At 42.9% G+C, this 19,934-nt stretch overlaps 1 protein-coding gene across 3 annotated transcripts in view; it reads left to right on the top strand.

The window, feature by feature from the left end:
- The first annotated feature begins 6,719 nt into the window (after positions 1-6,719).
- Positions 6,720-19,934, top strand: part of BARD1 (BRCA1 associated RING domain 1) — a 43,839-nt gene continuing 30,624 nt past the window's right edge. Inside the window, exons 1-4 of one of the 3 annotated variants that reach the window (XM_065069089.1) lie at positions 6,720-6,916; positions 7,047-7,103; positions 10,644-10,789; positions 16,947-17,935. In XM_065069089.1, the coding sequence (XP_064925161.1) occupies positions 6,774-6,916; positions 7,047-7,103; positions 10,644-10,789; positions 16,947-17,935 (1,335 nt within the window). In that variant the 5' untranslated portion in view covers positions 6,720-6,773. Of the gene's footprint in view, positions 6,917-7,046; positions 7,104-7,714; positions 7,837-10,643; positions 10,790-16,946; positions 17,936-19,934 lie in introns of those variants that run through there. The other 2 variants (XM_065069088.1, XM_021286613.2) reach the window with 2 other exon arrangements.

The raw sequence follows: 19,934 nt of genomic DNA, 5'->3' as shown, positions 1-19,934 counted from the left end.
TTTATTTAAATTAAGGGAGCACTACCCACGCACTTCAGATTCTCCAGAAATGGCAGCTACACTCCTTGCTGATACATATATGTATATTTTTTTTTCTCTGACTTGACTTTATTGAAGCTGAGCCCCTCATGCACCAGAGCAAGGCCAGCAGAGGCACCAGCACGACCGTATGCGGTGTCTTGGGCGCGGAGCTCGCGCCGGGGCTGGCGAGGTGGCCGCGTCCCTCCCAGACAAGCACTTCTGAATTTGGTGGGGTTGGAGATTCATTCCATGGGGGTCCCAATCTGTCCCTGCCCTTGAGTGCTCGGGTGTAACCAGGGGGTCTACTCACCCTCCCCAAAATAACTTGAATTCTTCAAAGTGAGGCACATTTCTTGTCAAGAATTCATGGCCACTTTCTAACTAAAATAAGCCCAGAGCCCACAGTCCTGGTAATCTGTTTTATCCTGATGAAACCAGAGGTGCTGAGCCCTGATCAGTGGTGTGGAGAACCCTGAATGACCTCGAGGAGCACACGGCAACCAAAAGGTAAATTTAAAAGCAAGAACTTCAAAGGGACACTTGGCTGCACATCTTCAAAAAGACACATACGGGGGGAAGGGAATTAAATCCTGACAAAGGCATCCTGATGAAAAGGAAATGATTGTGCTTTCTTCATTTAAAACCAAAACCAAACAAAAAAACCCACAAAAAAAACCCCAAACAACACTCCCTCCCAAAAAAAACCCCAAACAACCCTCCCCTCAAAAAAAACCCACCCCAAACCCCAAACAAAACCCAACAAAACGAACAAACCACAACACCCAAAAAAGCAATGTTTTCCGTGGAGCATGCACTGCCCTCATCATTCTCCCTTCGGATCAGATGGATGAAGAGACTCCAAATGGGTGCAGGGTCCCATTGTGGCTCATGCCACAGCAGCTGTGGCCTGTTGCCCCCATCACCCCCTTGGCACAGCCCAAAAACCTCACCAAAACTTTTAATGTCACCAGTACTGTCTTAGAAGGGGGTGAGTCCCAATTAAGAAATAGACCTTGATAACTAGGAAACAGAAGTCAGAAGAATTAGGGTTTGGGTGTTTAAAATTTAACTAAAAGAGAAATAAAAAAGATCTTATGTCTTGGGGAGGCCCAAAGATTTCCCACAGGCTTGATGCTGCAACGATACATTTAACAATAGGCTCGTAAGTCAAGGGTAAAAAGAATGAAGGTGATGCTGCACCCACACTTCGATTCTGACGTGTCCAAATGTGCAAGGAATTGCCTTTAATTGCCTCTGTCGTTTTTAACCAGTGTTTTGTGTGTGCCAGATGAACTGCCATCGAACCAGGGAGATCTTGTCCAAGTGCTGAGCCAGAGCTGAGGCTTGCATTAATTAAAATGGGGTTAATTATCATGACTCTAGTACAACAGGGATAGTATAATAGGACTAATTAGAGCTAATAATAAGAGGGTTCGAACCACAGCAGCCACTGTGAAAAACCTGCACCCAAGTTCTTCAAAGGTGGACTTATTTCCCACTCAACTCAAGGGCAATCCAACATCTAAAAGCGGCTGCAAAGCTTTGACTGTGTTTTCCCAAGCATCCAGGCTTGCGTCGCGCCGACCATATGTCTGCCTCTGCCTGCTAGCAGATTGCACCAAATATTTTCCTTTTTTATCATGGCTGAGCAAACAAACACCATCTGTGGGGCTCATCGAGGGAAATCCTGGCCCCCTCCGTGCCAATGGGAAGGCAGCCATGTGTGTCCGTGGGGCCCGACGTTTCTGCCATCCATACCCTGGGACGAGAGCTCTTCTCTGCTCCTCATCCCTGTCCATTCACCGAATAAAGTTAGGACCTGGCTTTTTGCAAACAGATTTAGAATTCATATTTTATTCTAGAAACCCTGGGTCCTGTCAAAGGAGACTGCCTAGTCTTGACCCAGGCTTGTGGTGGTAGGTCTTGACTAGTCTTGACCCATGTGGTGGTGATAGGTGGAAGAGCGCAAGAAGGCTTTTTTTTTGTTGGCTCCGTCCACACAGGCATTTCTTGGATGTATTCACGCTGATGGGGATTTGGGGCATTTTCCAGTCATGCTCAAATCCCTGGCCCAGGTCTGATGGTGATTTTTGGTCACTCTCAACCTGCTAAGAGCCAGGGGTCTGGGTGAGGCAGGAGGTGCAAATTATTTCCTCTTCAAACCTTTATTGCTTTGAAAGATAAATCTCCTGGGGGTGCTGTTTAATAGGGAGTCTCTGTGTCATCCATTTGTGCATCCCAGCACTGGCTGGGAGCTGGGGAGCATTGGCAGCCGCTGAAGCAAAGGTTTGCATGTGGTTCCCAGCTGCATGGCTGAGCGCAGAGCTTCCTTCTGCTTTGCATTTCTCTGTTACTTGCTTTTCTGTTGGAAACCCATCTTCTCCCTCTTCTGGAAAACACAGAACAGTAATCTCAATTTTGTAAAATCCCCTGCAGTTTTTCTCCAGTCAGGAATTCACAGAACGATCTCACCAAGTGACAGGCCTGGTGGACGCAGGTGTAAATTACCTGTCACCTTGGTTGCTTTTCTGCTCACACTTCTGCAGCGCCAGGTCCAGAGCAGGTGCTCTGACAAATCTTTTGTACAAATGCCCTTTGGATTTAGCAATTCGCACGGCAAAAGCTGAACCGATGAACCACAGGCTTCTTTGCGGCTGCCTTTAATTAAAAATGCCATGTCTAACACCAGCAGATGTTCCTGCTATCGAGACTCGACTAATAATTTCATGCCGTGTAATGCAATGCTGACTGTGCTGCTTAGCCTGAAAGTGTAATAGACTTTTTTTTAATTATTATTATTTCCTTTTGGGGATCAAATCCCTCAATATTTGATATCTTAAAACTTGCTAGTTTAATGGCCCTTACCAATTACTGATTTTAGCAGCCCCAAGTCGGTGCCGCAGCCCACGGTGCCTCCGAGACCACGCTGAGTTCGCGGGGCTTTGGGCATGCAGCGAAATTGGCCCCAGACGGCAGCCCGAGGAGCAAACTACGTCTGTTAAACGCTTTGATTCAGAAAGAGGGAATCTAAAGCATGAAGCATGAAGCTGCTCCTTTTCCCTTTTTTTTCCCAGTCTTCTGCAGAAGCCGACCCATCCTGTTGCTTGCTGTGGGCGCTCAGTGTGTTGAAGCTGAGCACCCTTTTGTGGCAAGACGTGGCAGTTTTGAAATGTCCTCAGTATTCAGGGGGACGAGGGGAGAGGAACCCCCTCTGCACAGATGCTTTGGCTCTTTTAACCCCCGGGGAAAACAACTGACTTGTGAGACCTGAGGGAACCGCCTCCCTCTGCAGGCTTCTTCCCATTACATGATGAATCACATAATAATTGTATATTTATTGAAAAACAGCTGGGGAACTTCACTAATGAATAAAATATCAGGTACCAGCATATTTGCATAAAAGGGCCTTTACCAGATGGGCTATGCTTTGAAATGAAGCATGAGGTAGATGAGGATTTTTACGTTCCTAAGCAGCCGGTAAACCCAGCACCATCCTTCAGCAAGGGTTTTGCTCCAAAGCACCACATTGTTTGAAAATCACATTATCAGTTTAGGGCGGTGAAGATGATCATTGCCTCAGCAGGGTGCAGAGCGGCTGATTCATGCACCGAACGCGACTGTCGCACTATATCACACCACTGCCAAAGCTGTTTTACTGGCTTTCTGTCATGCAATGAATTTATTTTAAAGTGTGTGGGCCTTATACTGCTTGGAATAGCTTTACATGTACTTTAAATACTGCATAAACCAAGTTTAGAGATATATTTCCTGCTTCCCCCTGTTCTCTGTATCATTTTTTTTAGTTCTGACTGTGCAATTGGTTGCAGTAATTCAATGCAGAGGAAGAAGTTTCTTAGATTTCCAAGAGCACCTACTCCTTAACCTTTATAAAATTAGGGAGAATTAATCACTTGTGACTTTTACACCTTTCTCGAACACAAGTATTTGTTAGATGCTGGCTTCCCAGGGCAGTGCTTTGCCTCCGCTTAACTTAGTTGTAAATGTTTGTAAATTTGCACATAATGTCTCAGCACAATGGAGACTACGCACACATATGCGGATTTATTGAGGGGGACACTAAACATATTTCAGCCAGAGGAAAGGAAGATGAGATACTTATCTTTTTTGTTGTCCTATACAGTAAATATTGGCATCTCATATTTTGCGAACATAAATGCCAAGTTGACTCAAGAGATCTATGGATCAAGTGCTGTTTGTAACCTGTGCTCAACGCTTCAAATTGCATTAAAGTTTCACCTCGGCAGCAAGGCCTTTTGCTGTCTTCCAGTAACTCTGGCAAGGTGCTGAGCACTGGTTTTTGGAGCACAGGACAAGCACACAATGGCCAAGAGGCAGCAGGACGTGAAGGATGCATCTGTCAACTGTTCAGGTTTACGGGACAAATGACTGTTTTAGTTTATTTTGTGAGTTTATCCTTGTTTTAGCAGCGTGAGGGAGCAGGTCTCAGTCCCAGCTCCATCCCCTGCAGCACCGGGAAAGGAGCGAGGTTGCCCTGTCCAGCTGTGTCCCTCGATGTCATCCTTCTGCAGCATCCAGATGTTTTGGTGCCTGTGCACAGGATGGGGAGAGCCACCATGGGACAGGCTGACCCCAGCCTCACTGGGATTGAGGACAAGCTTCCCTTTGGGCAGGACAGGGCACGTCTCCCTGTCCCCTTCCTCCCCCAGGACAGACAAGGAGGACGCAGTTGGCTCCTGTCAGAAACACACCCGAGCCCTCCTGCCGCACAGCAGCATCCAACACCTCCACAAGTCTCTTAACAAGGTGTGGTTTGCATTTGGGCTCGTTTTACTTCCAAGCTCACTGCTGGAGCTGCTTTCATCGGTGGCACAGGGCTGGCCGATCCCCACCACCGAGACGACAGGCAAAGGGAACACCGCTCCGTGTTATTAACGCAGCGGGGGGTTTCCTGAGCTCCAGAAAACAACAGGCTATTACAGACATACAACCGCACTTTTCACAGCTGGATCCAAGCACACAGCTGCAGCTACCAGGCGGTCGATGACAACAAGCAGCCTTCCTCTGCTCCGGCACAACCCAGACGTGTGCGGATGGGGACACTGACCTCCCTGCAAGGACAAGCTGTTGTCTGACCCTTTAGACGCTTCATGTTTCCACATGGATAAGGACTGGGAGTTACCAGGAATGCAGAGAAAGCCAAGACAGTGCTTGCTGTGCTTGAGCAGGCTGGGAGATACGATGACATTGGTTTAATAAAGGCTGAATATGGCACCATTCAAACCAGCGTGACTGATGGTGTTTTACCCTGCAACACATCAGCTTGCCCCAGACGACAGCAGCAAAATTCTCAGATCAATGGAGCTGAGAGATTTCGTGATTCCCCATCCTCCCCATCCTTGCTGACCTCCTTACACCTCTGGCTAATATTAGCAGCAAAGATAAATATTTAACCTTCCATAAATAAAGAACAAAAAATCTCAATTTATAACATCACTGGTGTTCAGGAGCTGCAGAGGGAATGAACTACTGAAGCAGAGGAGTGTGAAACTGATTTAGCACTCATCTGAGAAGAAGTCCTTCTCTCTAGATGAGGCAAGGGCTGTGGAAAATGTCTCTGTTGCCACCAGTGGTCAAATTTGTGCCTCTAATCAGGCTGCCATTGCTCCGCTGAGCGGCGGTACCCAACATCTTGCTACTTTTATTTCGCCTGATGAGTGGGGACGAGGAAAACGGAGGGAGATGCAGGATGAGAAATGCCACTGAAGTTCTGGATGTGTTCCTGGGATGCTGCTCTGATGGCTGTTTTCTACAACTGTGGCCAAGCAAATTTTGTGGCTCCATGCCACCGTGTCCTTTTATGATGAAGTTCCCCCAAAGAATAACTCGCTCCCTTTAATCATGTTTGCTCTGAGATTTATGGGTTGATGCTTATTCACCAGCGGAGCTTCTCAATGCGAAATGTCAGTAAGCCTGTTATAAATCGCTCCTGGCATTCCTGCTCCATCTTTTATTTGGCTGGGAGTATTTCTACCTGAAAGTGATAAATTCCTGCTATAACTGCTTTATGTGCTTCAGTAATTACACTGTATGGGAAGGCAGGGGCTGTGTCTGCTGAGGTACCACTTCAAAAACAGCAGCCTGTAAAAAGCAGGAGATCGGGCTGGACCCTCTGGTGCTGCTGGGTGCACAGGCTGAGGGAAAAACAACCTCAAAACCCAAAGTTACGGTGATGGGTGAAGCGTCTCTGTCAGATAGAAGCTGGTGAATGGACAGAAGAGCAGATAGAAAATTAAGTTTTTAAAGTTGAGATGCAAAGATGCTGGCATGGGACAGGGCCCCTGCCTGGGCTCTGTGTTGGGTGTGACGGAAGCCCTGAGCACCATGACACCGCGTCTGCCCATTTCGGGTCTGTTTTGGACAGATGTTTGTTCTGTCTTAGTCATGTTCGTTATAAACAGACAGACATACATGCACCCGGTTTGAGTATTTGATTGATTTGGATGCTACTGAGGTATCTCAAACAAGACTCCAAGCCTCCCCTACAGCCACCACACGCCTCCCCTGAGCCCTCTCCTCACGGCTGGCCCCGCCCCTTCCCGCGCTCTCCCTCTGGCCCCGCCCCGCTCCTGAAGCGCGGGAATCGCGGCTGCCGGCGGGCGTGGGGTGCGGCCCTTCCGCAGGCGCATGCGCGCCGGCAGGAGAGCGGCCCCGGCGCCTGCGCAGTAGCGGCGGGCGCGCAATTCGGAGCGGCCGCTCGGGCAGCAGGAGCGATGCGGGCGGCGTTGCGCGGCCGCTCGGGCAACCGGCCGGCCCCGGGCGGTCACACCCTCGCCGCCACCCCCATGGAGCTCCCCTGGGCCCGCACCCGCGCCGCGCTGGGGCGGCTGGAGAAAGCGCTGACTTGCTCCCGCTGGTAACGGGCGTCTCCTTTGCTCCGGCCCCGCCATCGTTCCGGACCGGCTGCGGGCAGGTGCCCGGCAGAGCGGTGCCCATAAGGCTGCGTGCGCGTTAACACTTTGCGTTTCTCCTTCCTCTGCCTTTAGCGCCGGCGTCCTGCGGCAGCCCGTGTCCTTGGGGCGGTGCGAGCACGTCTTCTGCCTGTAAGTAGCGGGGGTCCTGGGGCCGCCCCCCTCGTCCCCGGCATTGGGGGGGGCGCGGTCCTCCTTACGTCCTGCTTTGGAGAAGGGGCTGCTGCCCTAGGGAGTCGGACACCGGCAGTGCTTTCTGCCCGGGGACATGGTGTCCCCCGCTGGGTCCGGCTCGCTGCTCTGGGACGGGTGTCTGGCTTGCTAAGAGCACAGGCCTGGCTTTGCCAGTGCTGGTTTTAGGCTTCAGGATGTTAATCATGTGTAAAGGGAACCATGAGTCTGATGGGGGGGTCTGTCTGCTTCCGGTGGGGTAGGAGGAGAAAACAGCTTCCAGTTCCTCGTGTCATTTCCACCTCCTTCATTTTCCTCCCTTCAAAGCCAAAAAAAAGCAGCCTGGAACGGTGCTGCTTGTTTCCATGGGGTGTTGCTCTGCTTGAGAGGACTGGGTGCTGCTTGTTGCTGCTTTGGCCCTCTGCTATGCTGATGCAGCTCTGCCACTAACTTCTGTACTCGTGCCCATCCAAACATGCTGGGATAGCATGAGAACCTCTGCTTACGCTTTGTCAAATGATGAATGCTTAGGAAATTGAGGAGTCAGTTCTGAGGATGTGGCAGTCACCTGGCCCGTCGTGCAGACAGAATCAGGAATCGTTCCTGCCCTAGAACCTCATTGGGGGAATCTTCTGGGTGTCCCATATGTCACTGCTCTTCATGACATACAAATGCAAACATTTGGAGTTAAAAGGTCAGTCACAAGTCTTAAAACAGTTTATCTGCACTGCGCAGATGTGATCTATTAAAATCCTATGCTTCTTACAGTGGATAGACACTTTCTAACTTCTGCTTGTAAGCCAGGGTAGATATTTAGCTTTGCCTCTTGTTAGTACTGTAGTCACTATGTCAGAGGAAATCCCCCTCTTCCTTGTGTGTTTACTCCCTGTCTTCAGCTGAACCTTCCTAAAGGGAGCTTAAAGAGTTGAAGGCCCGAAGACTGAAATACTAGCAAAAGCGTGTTTTGATTTGTTTAAGGGATAACTGGTTATGGGACAGATGCCTGCAACATCTCTTCCACCCAGTACGGATGTATTAGAAGATAGACAAATGCTTTCTTGCTATCCAGACATGGGTTCTTTCCCAGATTTGCCCAGTAATTGCTGTAGAAGACTCTGCCATCTGAAGCAATTTTTTTGCTATTTGTTCTGTTTGTACTACCTGTCCACAGAGTACATGATAAAATAACCCCCTGAAGCTTGTACAAGTTATTTATAAGGATGTTCATATCTATCTTATAATGTGGTTTTTCTCAGGTATGGATTGCTGAACGGTAGCGTATGGGTGGCTTGATAAATATAATTGATTTTCTGTTGGGCATCTAAAGCCTTGTGTTTTTGGTTTTTTTTATAACCTCAGTGTATTCTAGGTTATAGATTTCAAGCACCTACTGTTTGTTGAAGTATTTTAGTTTTAAGAAAAATTTTCAAGACTTCAGAAAATGCATTGGTGAGTCTGGAAAGAAGAGCCAATAGCTGTCCAAAGCATTCATTAGAAGCTATTTCTTACTCCAGAAGAAGAGTTTACTTGCCATGACCCAAGTTATTCTTATACCTGATGTTTTCTCTTTTGTGTCCTGACCTTGTACCTTGTAGTCATCAATTTAATGTGTCCTTTGATGACTGATTCTTGGATAGTGGCTGGTGGTTTTGTTTTGTGTGTTTTAATAAAACTCAGGAAATTTAAATTAATTTTTTTACAAGCAAATTTGGTAGGGCATGGATTGAACGTGACACGAATTGGTTCTGATCCATTGCTACAGACAGACATTTATTAGTATACCTGGGAAGGAGGGGGGTGAATGGCCAGAGCTGACTTCTGATACATGAAGTGAAAGATGTGAAACTAATGAACTGTAATATTCAGGTCACACAAAATGTAGCTGGTTCTCCCTCAGCATGGGTTTTGTTATGGGCAGGGATATTTATTAAGACCAGTTTCTGCAGTTTTGTCTGAGTAACTCTACTAAGTTAGCTATAGTTAATGGATAATGACTGTAAAAAACCAACAGCTAGAAGTAATTAGGAAATGCCGTGGTATAAAAGTCATTCTCTATTTCCTTTGCATTACCTTTTAGGGAAGTGGGAGACCCGAGGCCAGCTTTCCTAGAGAACCAGACCCGGTCGGTTTTTATCTTTGCTCCAAGTGATTTGTCAATGCCATCTAGAATATGTCAGAGCCAAGAACTGTACTTCAGGCTTCTGATCATAGCAGCGTCTCAACCGTGAGGTCCTTTACCCGCTCAGAGCAGGCTGTTAAAGCACAAAACACACCCAGCAGCAATTTTGACATACCAAATTTCCTGTCTTGGAGTTAACTGAAGGCATGATACTTGTCTTGTGTTTGAGGGAGAGGTCTCAGTGCAGAGAAAAGATCTGAAAATAACTCTCCTCTTAAGGAAAGTGGTGGTAGTTATAATTCTGATATTGTTAACCGATATGCTCCTAATTTTGGGGTGTGTGAATCTCAGTTTTCAAGCTGAGTGTATGTTTAGAGTCTATATGCATAGACTTTGATCTTTCTCTCCAGGTAGCAGTGTCTTGATATTATTTGCATTATATTCCTCTGAATGTTTAACATGATCTGCTCACATTTAATTTTATGCCTTTGGCTAGAATTGCGTGTGCTGTGTGGTGGTAAGGTAATAGAGACTTTTGAAATTAACTCAGTCCTGAGTATGTGAAATTATAATGTATATTTAATAGGATAGATCGGAATTAAGAAGTAACAATGGTCCTTGAATGTTGCAGTTCATGTGGCAAATCATAAGGTCCTCTCACTGGACTAATCAAATGAATAAAAGATTTCAGGCTCATATGGGGAGAGTAGTATTACTAAGAAAATAAAAATGTTAAATGACCTTTACTAAGTAAACGTGTTCCCCCACCCACACTGTCTTGATCATCTCTTGACCTAAATGCTCTGAAAGAGAAAAGTAATGGAATACTCTGAAGACATGCAGATCCTCATGGGACTTCTTACAGAAAAGTGTTCAGGCAGGTGAAACTTCAGAATATCAAGAAAATTTTAGGTAGGAAAAAGTGGAATTAGTAGTTTACTATAGCTTGGCTTTGTGTCACTTGTTTTAAAAATGGAAGGCTGCAGAAGAATAGCCCTGTCTGCAGCTGGTGTGTAAAGGAATGTGGAGTTTTAACTGTTTGAACCTAATTATTATCTGACTACAAACAGCAGTGCAGCTTTAACATCCCTTGAAAATCTGGATCAGCTTGTGAATCTGTGGGAGTAAAAAAATGTGCCACATCTTTCATGTCAGTGTCCTGACAAGGCTCTGGACTTGGCTTGCTTAATTGTGGCTTGTCTCTTGCCATAATAAATATGTCCTCTCCTGCATTTGTGGCTAACCCATGTGGGCTTTACAGTAGTGATTTGTCAATGCTAAAATAAGAGAGTCTTGCTGAGGATTTGGCTGTGAAAAGGTTGATGGCGACTACAGTAGATAAGTTATGCTGGATAATGGATTTTTTTACATTTGGCTTCCAGATCTTGCATAGGCGATTGTGTTGGCACAGAATGCCCAGTGTGCCACATGCCAGCCTGGGTGCAAGATGCGCAGATAAACCGGCAACTCGACAACATGATCCAGCTTTGCAGCAAACTGCGGCATCTACTGGGATCAGACACCTCAGGTAAGAGCAAACCTGGGTCTCTGGCAGGCGCCAAATCCAGAGCGCTCTGTTTCATTTCACGGGCTTTATAGAGAATGAGCAGGGCAGCCCTGTTTGGGATTCTGAAAGGCTGCTCAAAATCATGTTTGGAAAATTTGATTTGAGGAGAACTGTCTGTATGGATTGCTCATTCTTTGAATCTGTTTTACTAAGAAATCTGCATGAGAAGGTTAGTCCATAATTCATTAGAATCTGTCTTCCAAAATTAGGTGAAAGTGGGATAGATTCCCAAGTCTCATAGCAGTTAGTTGCACAAACCAGGGGCACAAGTTGTCATAGCTTGTGCTCTTAGGGGAGCACAAACGCGTAATGTTCTACAGCATACCCTTGTTTAGGGGTCCCTATTAAAGGATTAACGCATATATTCTTTTGCCTCTTGGGTTCTTGCACATGGAAAAAATTATCTGTGTTCCTTGCCTAAATGGGGAAGGAGGCAAGTCTTACTTCATTTGTTTTCTGGTCCCTAACAATCAGTCTGCTACAATGCAATTTTGTCATTGCTGACTGTGCAAGAAGATTGCAGAGATCATACTCTGGGAATTCATCTCTCTATCAAATTTTAGGCTGATTGTCAAAGTAGGAAAAAATGAAGTGAAATAAGCGTAGGTGAATGTAAGCTTCTGCAAGCTCAGAGAGGACCATTTTATGTAATATCAAGTTTTAGAAAACATTCATTTAGCTGTCAGGTATAGAAAAGGTAATTCTTCCTTCATTGTTACTTCCTAATGTGTTTGTCTAAATTAAATATTCTTTTCCTAAGTCTAATCCCATCAGCACCTTTCATGTTCATTTATGGTGTAGCTCTTTATTGACATAAAAATGCATTTAAGTGAGGAGGCTGGAAGCCTATGTCCAACTGTAAAGGAGTACATTTTATATAGATACAAAATCCTATCGTGATTAAATCTTCTGGAGCATAGAAAATATAGATAATAGCTTAAATAGGATTTCAGGGAAGTACTTTAAATGGTGAAGGCTTTTGAAAACATAGTTGGAAGAGAATCTCTGGGGGGAGCTATTTGATGCTATAAATAAAGCATTTAAAATACAACATGGTAGTATTGTTGATACTGTTTAGATGTTTTGGAGATCTCTTACAGATGGATTAACTCTTAAAAATTGGTCTGAAGTTTAATCGTACTAGGAGTTGAATAATACACTTAATCCCATAATTCTTCTAAAATAAAGTTTGCATGGTGTGGCTAAACCACAGAACGAAATGAGTGTTCTTTGATCGTTCTTTGTTCTGACTTGAAAGCAGACACAAAATTGAAGTTTACAAGAGTGTTTTATTTGGAGATAAAGTTATGAACTGAGATGGGAGATTACTTTCCATCACTTGTAGTCTTTCCAGTGTACTAAGGTTTAATGGCCTTTTGGATGTTTCATACTGAGTTTAAGGGAAAATCCTCCTGAGTTGTTGATAGTTCATTCTCAGGAATGGTTTGGATACGTAAGTAGGCAGATGTTTAAGAATAGGCCAATTATGTTTTGTACTATGGCAAATCACAGGCTGCTGTAGCTTTAGAGATTTTGAGAACAAACCCTTTAGGATATTTTGTCACTCATGTCTGGCACATCTGTCACCTCCCATAGATGTTTGTTTGGAACTTAATGTATACAAAGTGTTAAATATTTGAGTTTGGAGAAAGAGGGCCTCTGTTGTTAAGGAGTTGCTTTCATGGTCTGTTAGAAGGTCAGAAATTGTATTTTATGTTCCAGTAAAGGAAACTGACTGAAAAAAATCAGTCTTTCTGCGGAGGAAAGGAAGAGAAGCAGTTGGAAAAGGAATATTTCTGTATATTTGTTTTATGTCTTTTGCATATTTGTTTTATATGCCTCATGTTGAGCAATTGTGGCTTCTCTCAAGGCTTCTGCTTGAGATCCATATTGACACTGAAGTTTCTAATGCAAATGCATCATACTACCCATTTTTTAGTCTAAGACAGAGATAGTGAATGCAGTGAGTCGTGTGTTCTTTAAAAACACACAAGTGCTGTGACTGAAAAGGATGGGGTGTTGAATAGTTCAAGCATAAAAATCCCTGTACCCCGTGGTTTCCCAGTGGAGATGAGAGGGGTCTCACTTTGTACACCACTGGGATAAGGATGGATTTGTGACAAACTGTGTGTGTTCCAAGCAGCAACAATAATAATTCAGGAAAGACTGCACAAAACAGCTAATTCTTTCCTTTTAAAAGAAAGGGAAGCATTAAATGACACTACAGAATAGTACTGGGGTGACTGAAGGGGAATTTGAGGTGATGGGATGATAGGCTTCACAGGTGGGTAATTAGTAAGAACTTGTTGAATCACGGACATAGTGTATATAGTATACTAGAGATGAAGAAGGTTGATTTACAGTAATGATTTTGAAAGTGAATTTCTAAAGACTTCAGCAGATTTTTGTGTGATGTTCTTTAAAAAGAGATTGTCGTAAATTTTCACAACCACCATTTATAGATGATTTTACCTTATTCTTTGTAACATAATTTGCTTCACTCTAACAAAGTCAAACAAAAAGCCTTTCCTCCCCTTTCTCATACAGAGCTAGACCTTGCAGGTGTTGGTCAAAGCTTCTAAAGCTCATGTTGATACTGGTGGAAAGTAGGAGAGATTAATTTCTGATTAGCCTTTATAGTATCATAATTTAGTTTCCCATTTACTCATGTGGAGGGAAAGATGTTGAACTCCTGTTGTAACAGATTACATTGCATTTCATGGATGCTAGGACATTTTTCATAATAGCTAAAGATGAGTTTTTGAATAGCTGGAATTTCTCCCTTTTTCCCCCTGTGTTGAATACTTAACTTGCAAAATAATCATTCTTCAGTGAAGGCACTAATGTTGCACAGATGGTACCAAAGCACTTCCCTTTGATTTTTAATAAGGGACTAGTTTGTCAAAGAGATTTCTCAACTTCTGTTCTGAAACCCATAATAGAGAATAATTTGAAAGGCACACAATGTGCATCATTATATTCCTTTGATGCAGATTAATGATAGCTAAACCATGTTTTCTAATTGCTTCTTTTTTTCCTGCTCTAGCCTGTTATTGCACTACAGCAGAACTTGGAGATGTAGCTCTCCAGTTGTAAGGCACCGCATAGCTCCTAATGTTTTTGTCTACTCAACCCTTTTAACACTTAAGAAATTAAACTCTCGTAAATGCCAGCAATAAGAAACTTGCACTTATCATGTGCAAGTAAGTCTAATTTAGAAAGAACTCTGTTAATATATTGTGTGTATAGATGTTACATTTAATAGGTAATGGAGAGTAAATGTACTGCATTTATTATAGGCTGATTCTAATGCTGTTTTTGTAGATAGTTGTTACACTACGGCAGATTCTTAAAATGTAGAATTAGTAAGGTATGCTTTACTGATTTACCTTGTCTCAATGCATCTCTAAAAATGTCGGGAGGGTACTTCTAATGTATTAATAAGACAAATCTTAACCATATGTAGTAACTTTTCCATACCTGTTGGGACGTAACCTCTGGCTTCCAATTTGGAGACAGCCAAGAATTCCTTTGGATTGATTTTTCTATAAGCGATTTTCTCGGAAGGTAGTTCAACTGAATACGCTTAGCTACCAGATCACCTCTTTATAGAAGTTAACATTTACATGTTAAACCATAAGAACTTCCTTTCAGCTTCGTAGCCCTGTGTGTCCTCTTTCCCTCTAAGAATAGTGTTTCTTTGCAGATGCTGTGCAGAACTGTTCAGGTAAAGTTGAGGTTAGCTACAGAGTATTCTTAAAGCTGGAGATATTGAAGAACGGCTGAGAGACAACAGCCACCCTGGCAGATATTGCAGTTTCTGCTTTGGAGATATTCCTGGCCTTTAAATCACGTTCTGCGAGTTCCTCCCTGTTGTAAACGTGCAACATTCTCTTTTACACCTAAAGCAGTTGCATGTGAAGAAAAATAATCCTGCAAAAGTATTTATTTGGTGTATTTTCAGCAAGTTTCTAACAATCTGACTAATAAGTCCCTGCTGAGCAACCAGTAATGAACAGATCAGTTGAAGAACCCTTGTGGTTGATTTTTCACAAGCTTTCTGGCTGCCAGAAGTGGTGTATGCATAGCTTCCAGTGTAAATACTTAATTGTGTTATGCTGCTTTAGATCCTACTTCTGAAGGACGGGGCCTTTGATTGAATTTGTCACTTGGACTTTAAAGTCTTACTGTACTATACACATCAAAAAGATTTCTGGCCGTCACAAAATTGTCGCACAAATTACTTTTCCAAGCTGATTTTATTCTTGCTCTTTACTCGGAGATGACTGATAGTTCTAGCAAGGTAAATATTTTAGAAGGAAATCTGCTAGTTGTGTAAACAGTTGAGGCAAGACAAGTAAATAGTAACTGTGGTTTATATTTTGCATCTGTTTGCAATCAAGCGCTTCCTTTTAGATGCTATTGTCAGAATGAAATTGGATGTGATATCTTTCTGAAGGCTCGCTAGTTGGGAGTCTTCAGTCTCAATTTCAGTGCTTTTTTTCATGTTTGCAGCAAGCCCAGTCCAGGAAAACTGCATAGCTGCAGTTCTGTACTTGATGATTATCTTTAGATACCTAAATGATTGAGTAACTAGCCTCCAGCTGTATTCTTAAAGACACTTTTGGTCTGATGTCTTACATGTTCCTCTAGCTAGATCTTCTAATAGCTAGGATATTTTAATTCAAGGGGTAAATAGGGTGATTTAAATCAAGATTGAGGCAACATTTAACCTTGAAATATTGCTTTAAAAGAAAACCACAAATGTCTATTCTGGTGTTGAATTACTAGCTCTGCAGTACTGTTTTAAGTGAAATTTCAAACATTTTTTTTGTGCCTAAGGGATTGGGACTAGTTTGTCTGCTATCTCTGAGTTTATCACAGCTTGCTATGGAAAACGGGCTATAGTTACTAACGCCAAACGTAGAAGAGAAGGTATGAGAAGACAAACTATCCTTAGAAAGTTAATGCACTAAAGTGAAAATAATACCTTGTTGCAGTGAGTGTTTGTCTTTCACTTTTAATAATCAAGACTTTGAATGGCTTATTTCAAGGATGTTGAAATAAAAACTAAACACTAATCTTTGTCTTAGTTCTGTTTAAAAATAATACCTTACTTGCCTCACTAGGCAAAATTAATATTGGTTTTGTGATTGATTGCTATAAAACACCAAGCCTTTGTGCATTTACTTTAGAGGACTTGTCCAAATAACCTAAAATAACTTAGGTTTCCAAAAGGGAATCTGTAAAAAGTCACTTATCATTCTTTTGCACTGAAAGTGTTGTTGGCAAATTGAATTAATATCCAACTTAGAGGTCACTTTATGCTCCTTAACTTATTCTGGAGCCATTGAGGACACCATCTGTAGGCTTTGTTCTCAACCATTATTTCATGCACTGGGAGTACAGGATATTCCTCCATCATCTTGGTTATTGATTTGTAATACACTGTATGATGTGACTTACAAAATTGCTTCACTGCATATTTTTAAAGAAATGTTTGAGATCATAAAAATGTGTAGCTTCCTTGCAATTATTTACTACTGGAGGTAAGGGATCAAATGACAGGACACAATTACTTACAGATTTTTCTATATATTCCTCTGATTCATCTGCTGTATCTGTGGAATCAGTCAGAAGTTCTCAGGGATGTTCAACATTCTTATAAGGATGTTAATTTTCTTTGCTTGAAGTGATTCTTCCTCTTTATCTCCAGGTGAACTATAATATCTTTTTAGAAAATTGTTTCTGTCCTCGTCTGTGTATGCACAGACTACTTTGTTAAACCTATTTCTAAGGAAAACTGAGAGAACCAGCTTCTCTCTAGTCTGGTCAGGAATCCGTGCACGTGCTGTGAGCCCACGACACTGAGGAAATTTCTCACCCAGCTGGTACCTTCAGCTGCACTGGGGTCCTGGAGCTCCAGAGCGATGTGTGACCTTGCCAGTTGTTTTAAAACCATTGCTTGTGTCTCTTCGGAAGAAATGAAGGCACTTGTAGTTAGTATTTAGTAACACTTCTTTGCTTGTTACAGTTGTTGTCCTGATCTTTTTTTCTTTGCGATCTTCTACTGAAGAGTACTCTGTAAATTATTTTTCCTCTCCCCTGGTGCACTTAGATTCAACAGAAGATAAGTTGACACCAACTGACTCAGGCTTTGAAAAAAAGAATAAGAAGGAACAGATAAAAATGTGGTTCAGCCCAAGAAGTAGGAAGATTCGATGCATCCTGAACAAGCCTCAGCCTGAGACTAAAAACAATGACCTTTGTCAAGACACATCGTCAATTTATGATTTCTTTCCTTCCCCTCCTCATGAAAAGCCCAAGCAGACAAAAAAGGCAACACAGAGACAGAGTAAGAAAATGAAGAAGAAACGTTTAGCAGACATTAACAAAGCATGGAGCTTAGAGCAGCCTGAGCAGAAAGGGGGAGCAGGACAGAAGACTCTCAAGGAGAAGTGTGTGACCATCTGCAGTCAACCAGTGGTCCTGTGCACTTCAGAACCAAATAGCTCTGAAGAGACACTTCAGCAGGAGTCTGTAAAGTCCAGCAAAAATAGAGAAAATACGGAAATATCTTTCTTCTCTGACAATGTTACCTGCGGCGATAACAGTGAGCTTGCATGCCCTGTGCAAGTCAGCAGGGAAAAAGAATGTGCTACAGAGTCATCACCGTCAATACAAAATGAAACTACACCTTTAAAACGCGGAAGGGAGGAATCTAGATTTCCAGTTTCTTCGCAGTCTAAGAGACCAAGAAGAACTGAGAGGAGCATTATTGGGAAGCCAGAGAGTCAGGCAGATGGTTTAAAGGAGTCACCTCAGGGCTGCCCCATCTCCCCAGCAGTTGAACACAAGACACCAGTTCAGATTTCCTCTGCTGTGTCAAAACTCCCTGACACTGTAAGGAAGACAAGAAGCTCTGCAGCCTTGCAAGCAATAAATACTCCTTCGTTTTCAGCGTCGCCCTCTACCCCATCTACTTCTAAGACTTGTAATCAAGTAGGAATACCCCACAGTCCTTCTGTATTGAAGTCTCCTGGTGGGAACACAATTGCCAGAAGAAATTACAAAGGAGAGACTTTGCTTCATGTTGCTTCCATCAAGGTAGGACCATCATCTTCTAGTTCAACTTTAAACAGGGGTTTAAAAAGACAATGTTGTACTAAAAATATCCTGGAAAACAGTTACTTCAGTACATCCTGTTTCGGGGCCGGGGGGAGAATCTTATCTTTGTGGTCTTTTTCTTTTAGGTTTATTGAGGAGTTTCCAACCCAATTATTTTTTTAAGACATTACTATTGGAATGATCAAAGATGGTTATACTCGAGAAACTCAATGGACTACAGTGTCACTTATATCTGTGAATTCTAGGAAGTGATAAGCATTCAAATGTTTTGGCCTTATGTCCCAGAAAATGTCTCTGTGATTTGTCACGAGGAGTTATAACTAAGTATTTCAGATCTCACCAAGTGATCTTGATCAGTTTAACTTGACCTGGTAACTCAGCCAGGACAAGATCTGAATTATCTACATGAAGATAATTATATGTAACCTTAATTGGGGTTAACTGTTTCATAATCTTGTGAGATTCTCCATCTGATGCAAGTTTTGGCTCCAGAGGAGTGAAGAGCTGAGATTTGTATTCCCATGCTGAGCTGTGTGCTCTGAGCGTGCTGTCCTCCCAGAGAGTGGACAAGAGAGAATTAGGACAGAGTTGGCATGTTCCCAGCAGACTTCGCTTTTCTGTAGGATCAGTGTTACTCTTGGAGTGACATCTGTCACTTCTTTTGCTGTCCTTATCCAGTTCCTGCTGTGGTAGAACTTCATGGCTTTGCGAGGGCTGTCCTTTGCTGTTGCTGTAGAAAAGCTACAAGCAGGCTGGCTGAGCCAGATGCTCCCAGTCAAACTCAGCAGATGCACTAGCACAGCAGCTCTTTTCTGCAATGTCATTTCAAGGAGTTTGTAGTCTGGCAGTTTAAATGTATTTTTGTGCTAAATCAAAATATGGAAATACTGTATGGTTAATAAGCTGTCTATACTGGTACAATTGAGTCACCTATAAGCATTCTGATATTTTTTCATCACTTATTTGTTGAGACAGGCTGTTTTTGATAAATAACTGTCCTCTTTCAAAGGTGTTCTAATGAGCCGCTCCTGCTGCACAAGACCTTTTTAAATGGAAGTGGCAGCTGAGTCCAGTTCAAATATCGTACTTGATGCCATTAATATGGAATTGGGGAGAAAATGAAACATTGTCCTCACAGGACTCAAGAGCTTTAAAGGACAGATCTCTTGTTACCTTTCATCATGAGTCCTGTGTATTTCTCTTTATTAAAGCACTGTTGACAAATTAACCTTCCATGATTTTCTGGGAATTTGTAAGGAAACTGACTAGCTCTGAAGAAATTGGCCCACCTTGACAAGTTTTCACACAGGTATCTTTTCAAGCAATATGTCTGATATAGTTCTTTGGGACACTGTTATTTCACCTAAGAAAACAGAGTATCTCTGTGGCTTGTTGTGAGACTTGGAGTAAATGGTGATATGCCAATTGCAAAGCCTTTTGAAGATAAATGAGTAAAAATTAACCAGTTCATGCTATAGACAAAAAGAATAAGCAAGTTTTGATTATTCAAGTTCAGTGGCATAGCTGGCGCTCTTGTTGGTGTTGGTACAGCTCTCTGAGCAGGGGTTAGGGCTATTTTGGTGGGCTGGAAAACTGACCCCTCAGCTGTACTGCAGGCAGTGGGCTGGGCAGACACGTAAATGCTTATTTCAGTACTGTGTGTGAATTCATTTTGGTGTCATCTTCTAATATTTTATAATTATTGAGCTAAAAAGGGTAGTTGCTTCTGGTTCTTGTTACTTCTGCTGTGTTTTTAATCCACCAATTCCATTTGTGTGGAGGTGCTCATTAGCAAAGGCTTGTTTAACTAGGTAGGGCTTCAGGGTGATCTCAACTTTATCACTCTCTTTGAAAGGTAATTAAAATAAAGCAAGGAGAGTGGTCTTTTGGTTATGGCCTTAGTTTACTTGCATGTATCTTTGTTTCCAGCTACTGAACTTCCAGTGCAACTCTGAGCAAGTTGTTTTCCTGTCTCTGA

Source organism: Columba livia, chromosome 7, assembly GCF_036013475.1.
Source record: "Columba livia isolate bColLiv1 breed racing homer chromosome 7, bColLiv1.pat.W.v2, whole genome shotgun sequence".
Classification (NCBI taxonomy): domain Eukaryota; kingdom Metazoa; phylum Chordata; class Aves; order Columbiformes; family Columbidae; genus Columba; species Columba livia.
The sequence above is the reverse complement of the archived record's forward strand: the minus strand, read 5'-3'. Positions and strand labels throughout refer to the sequence as shown.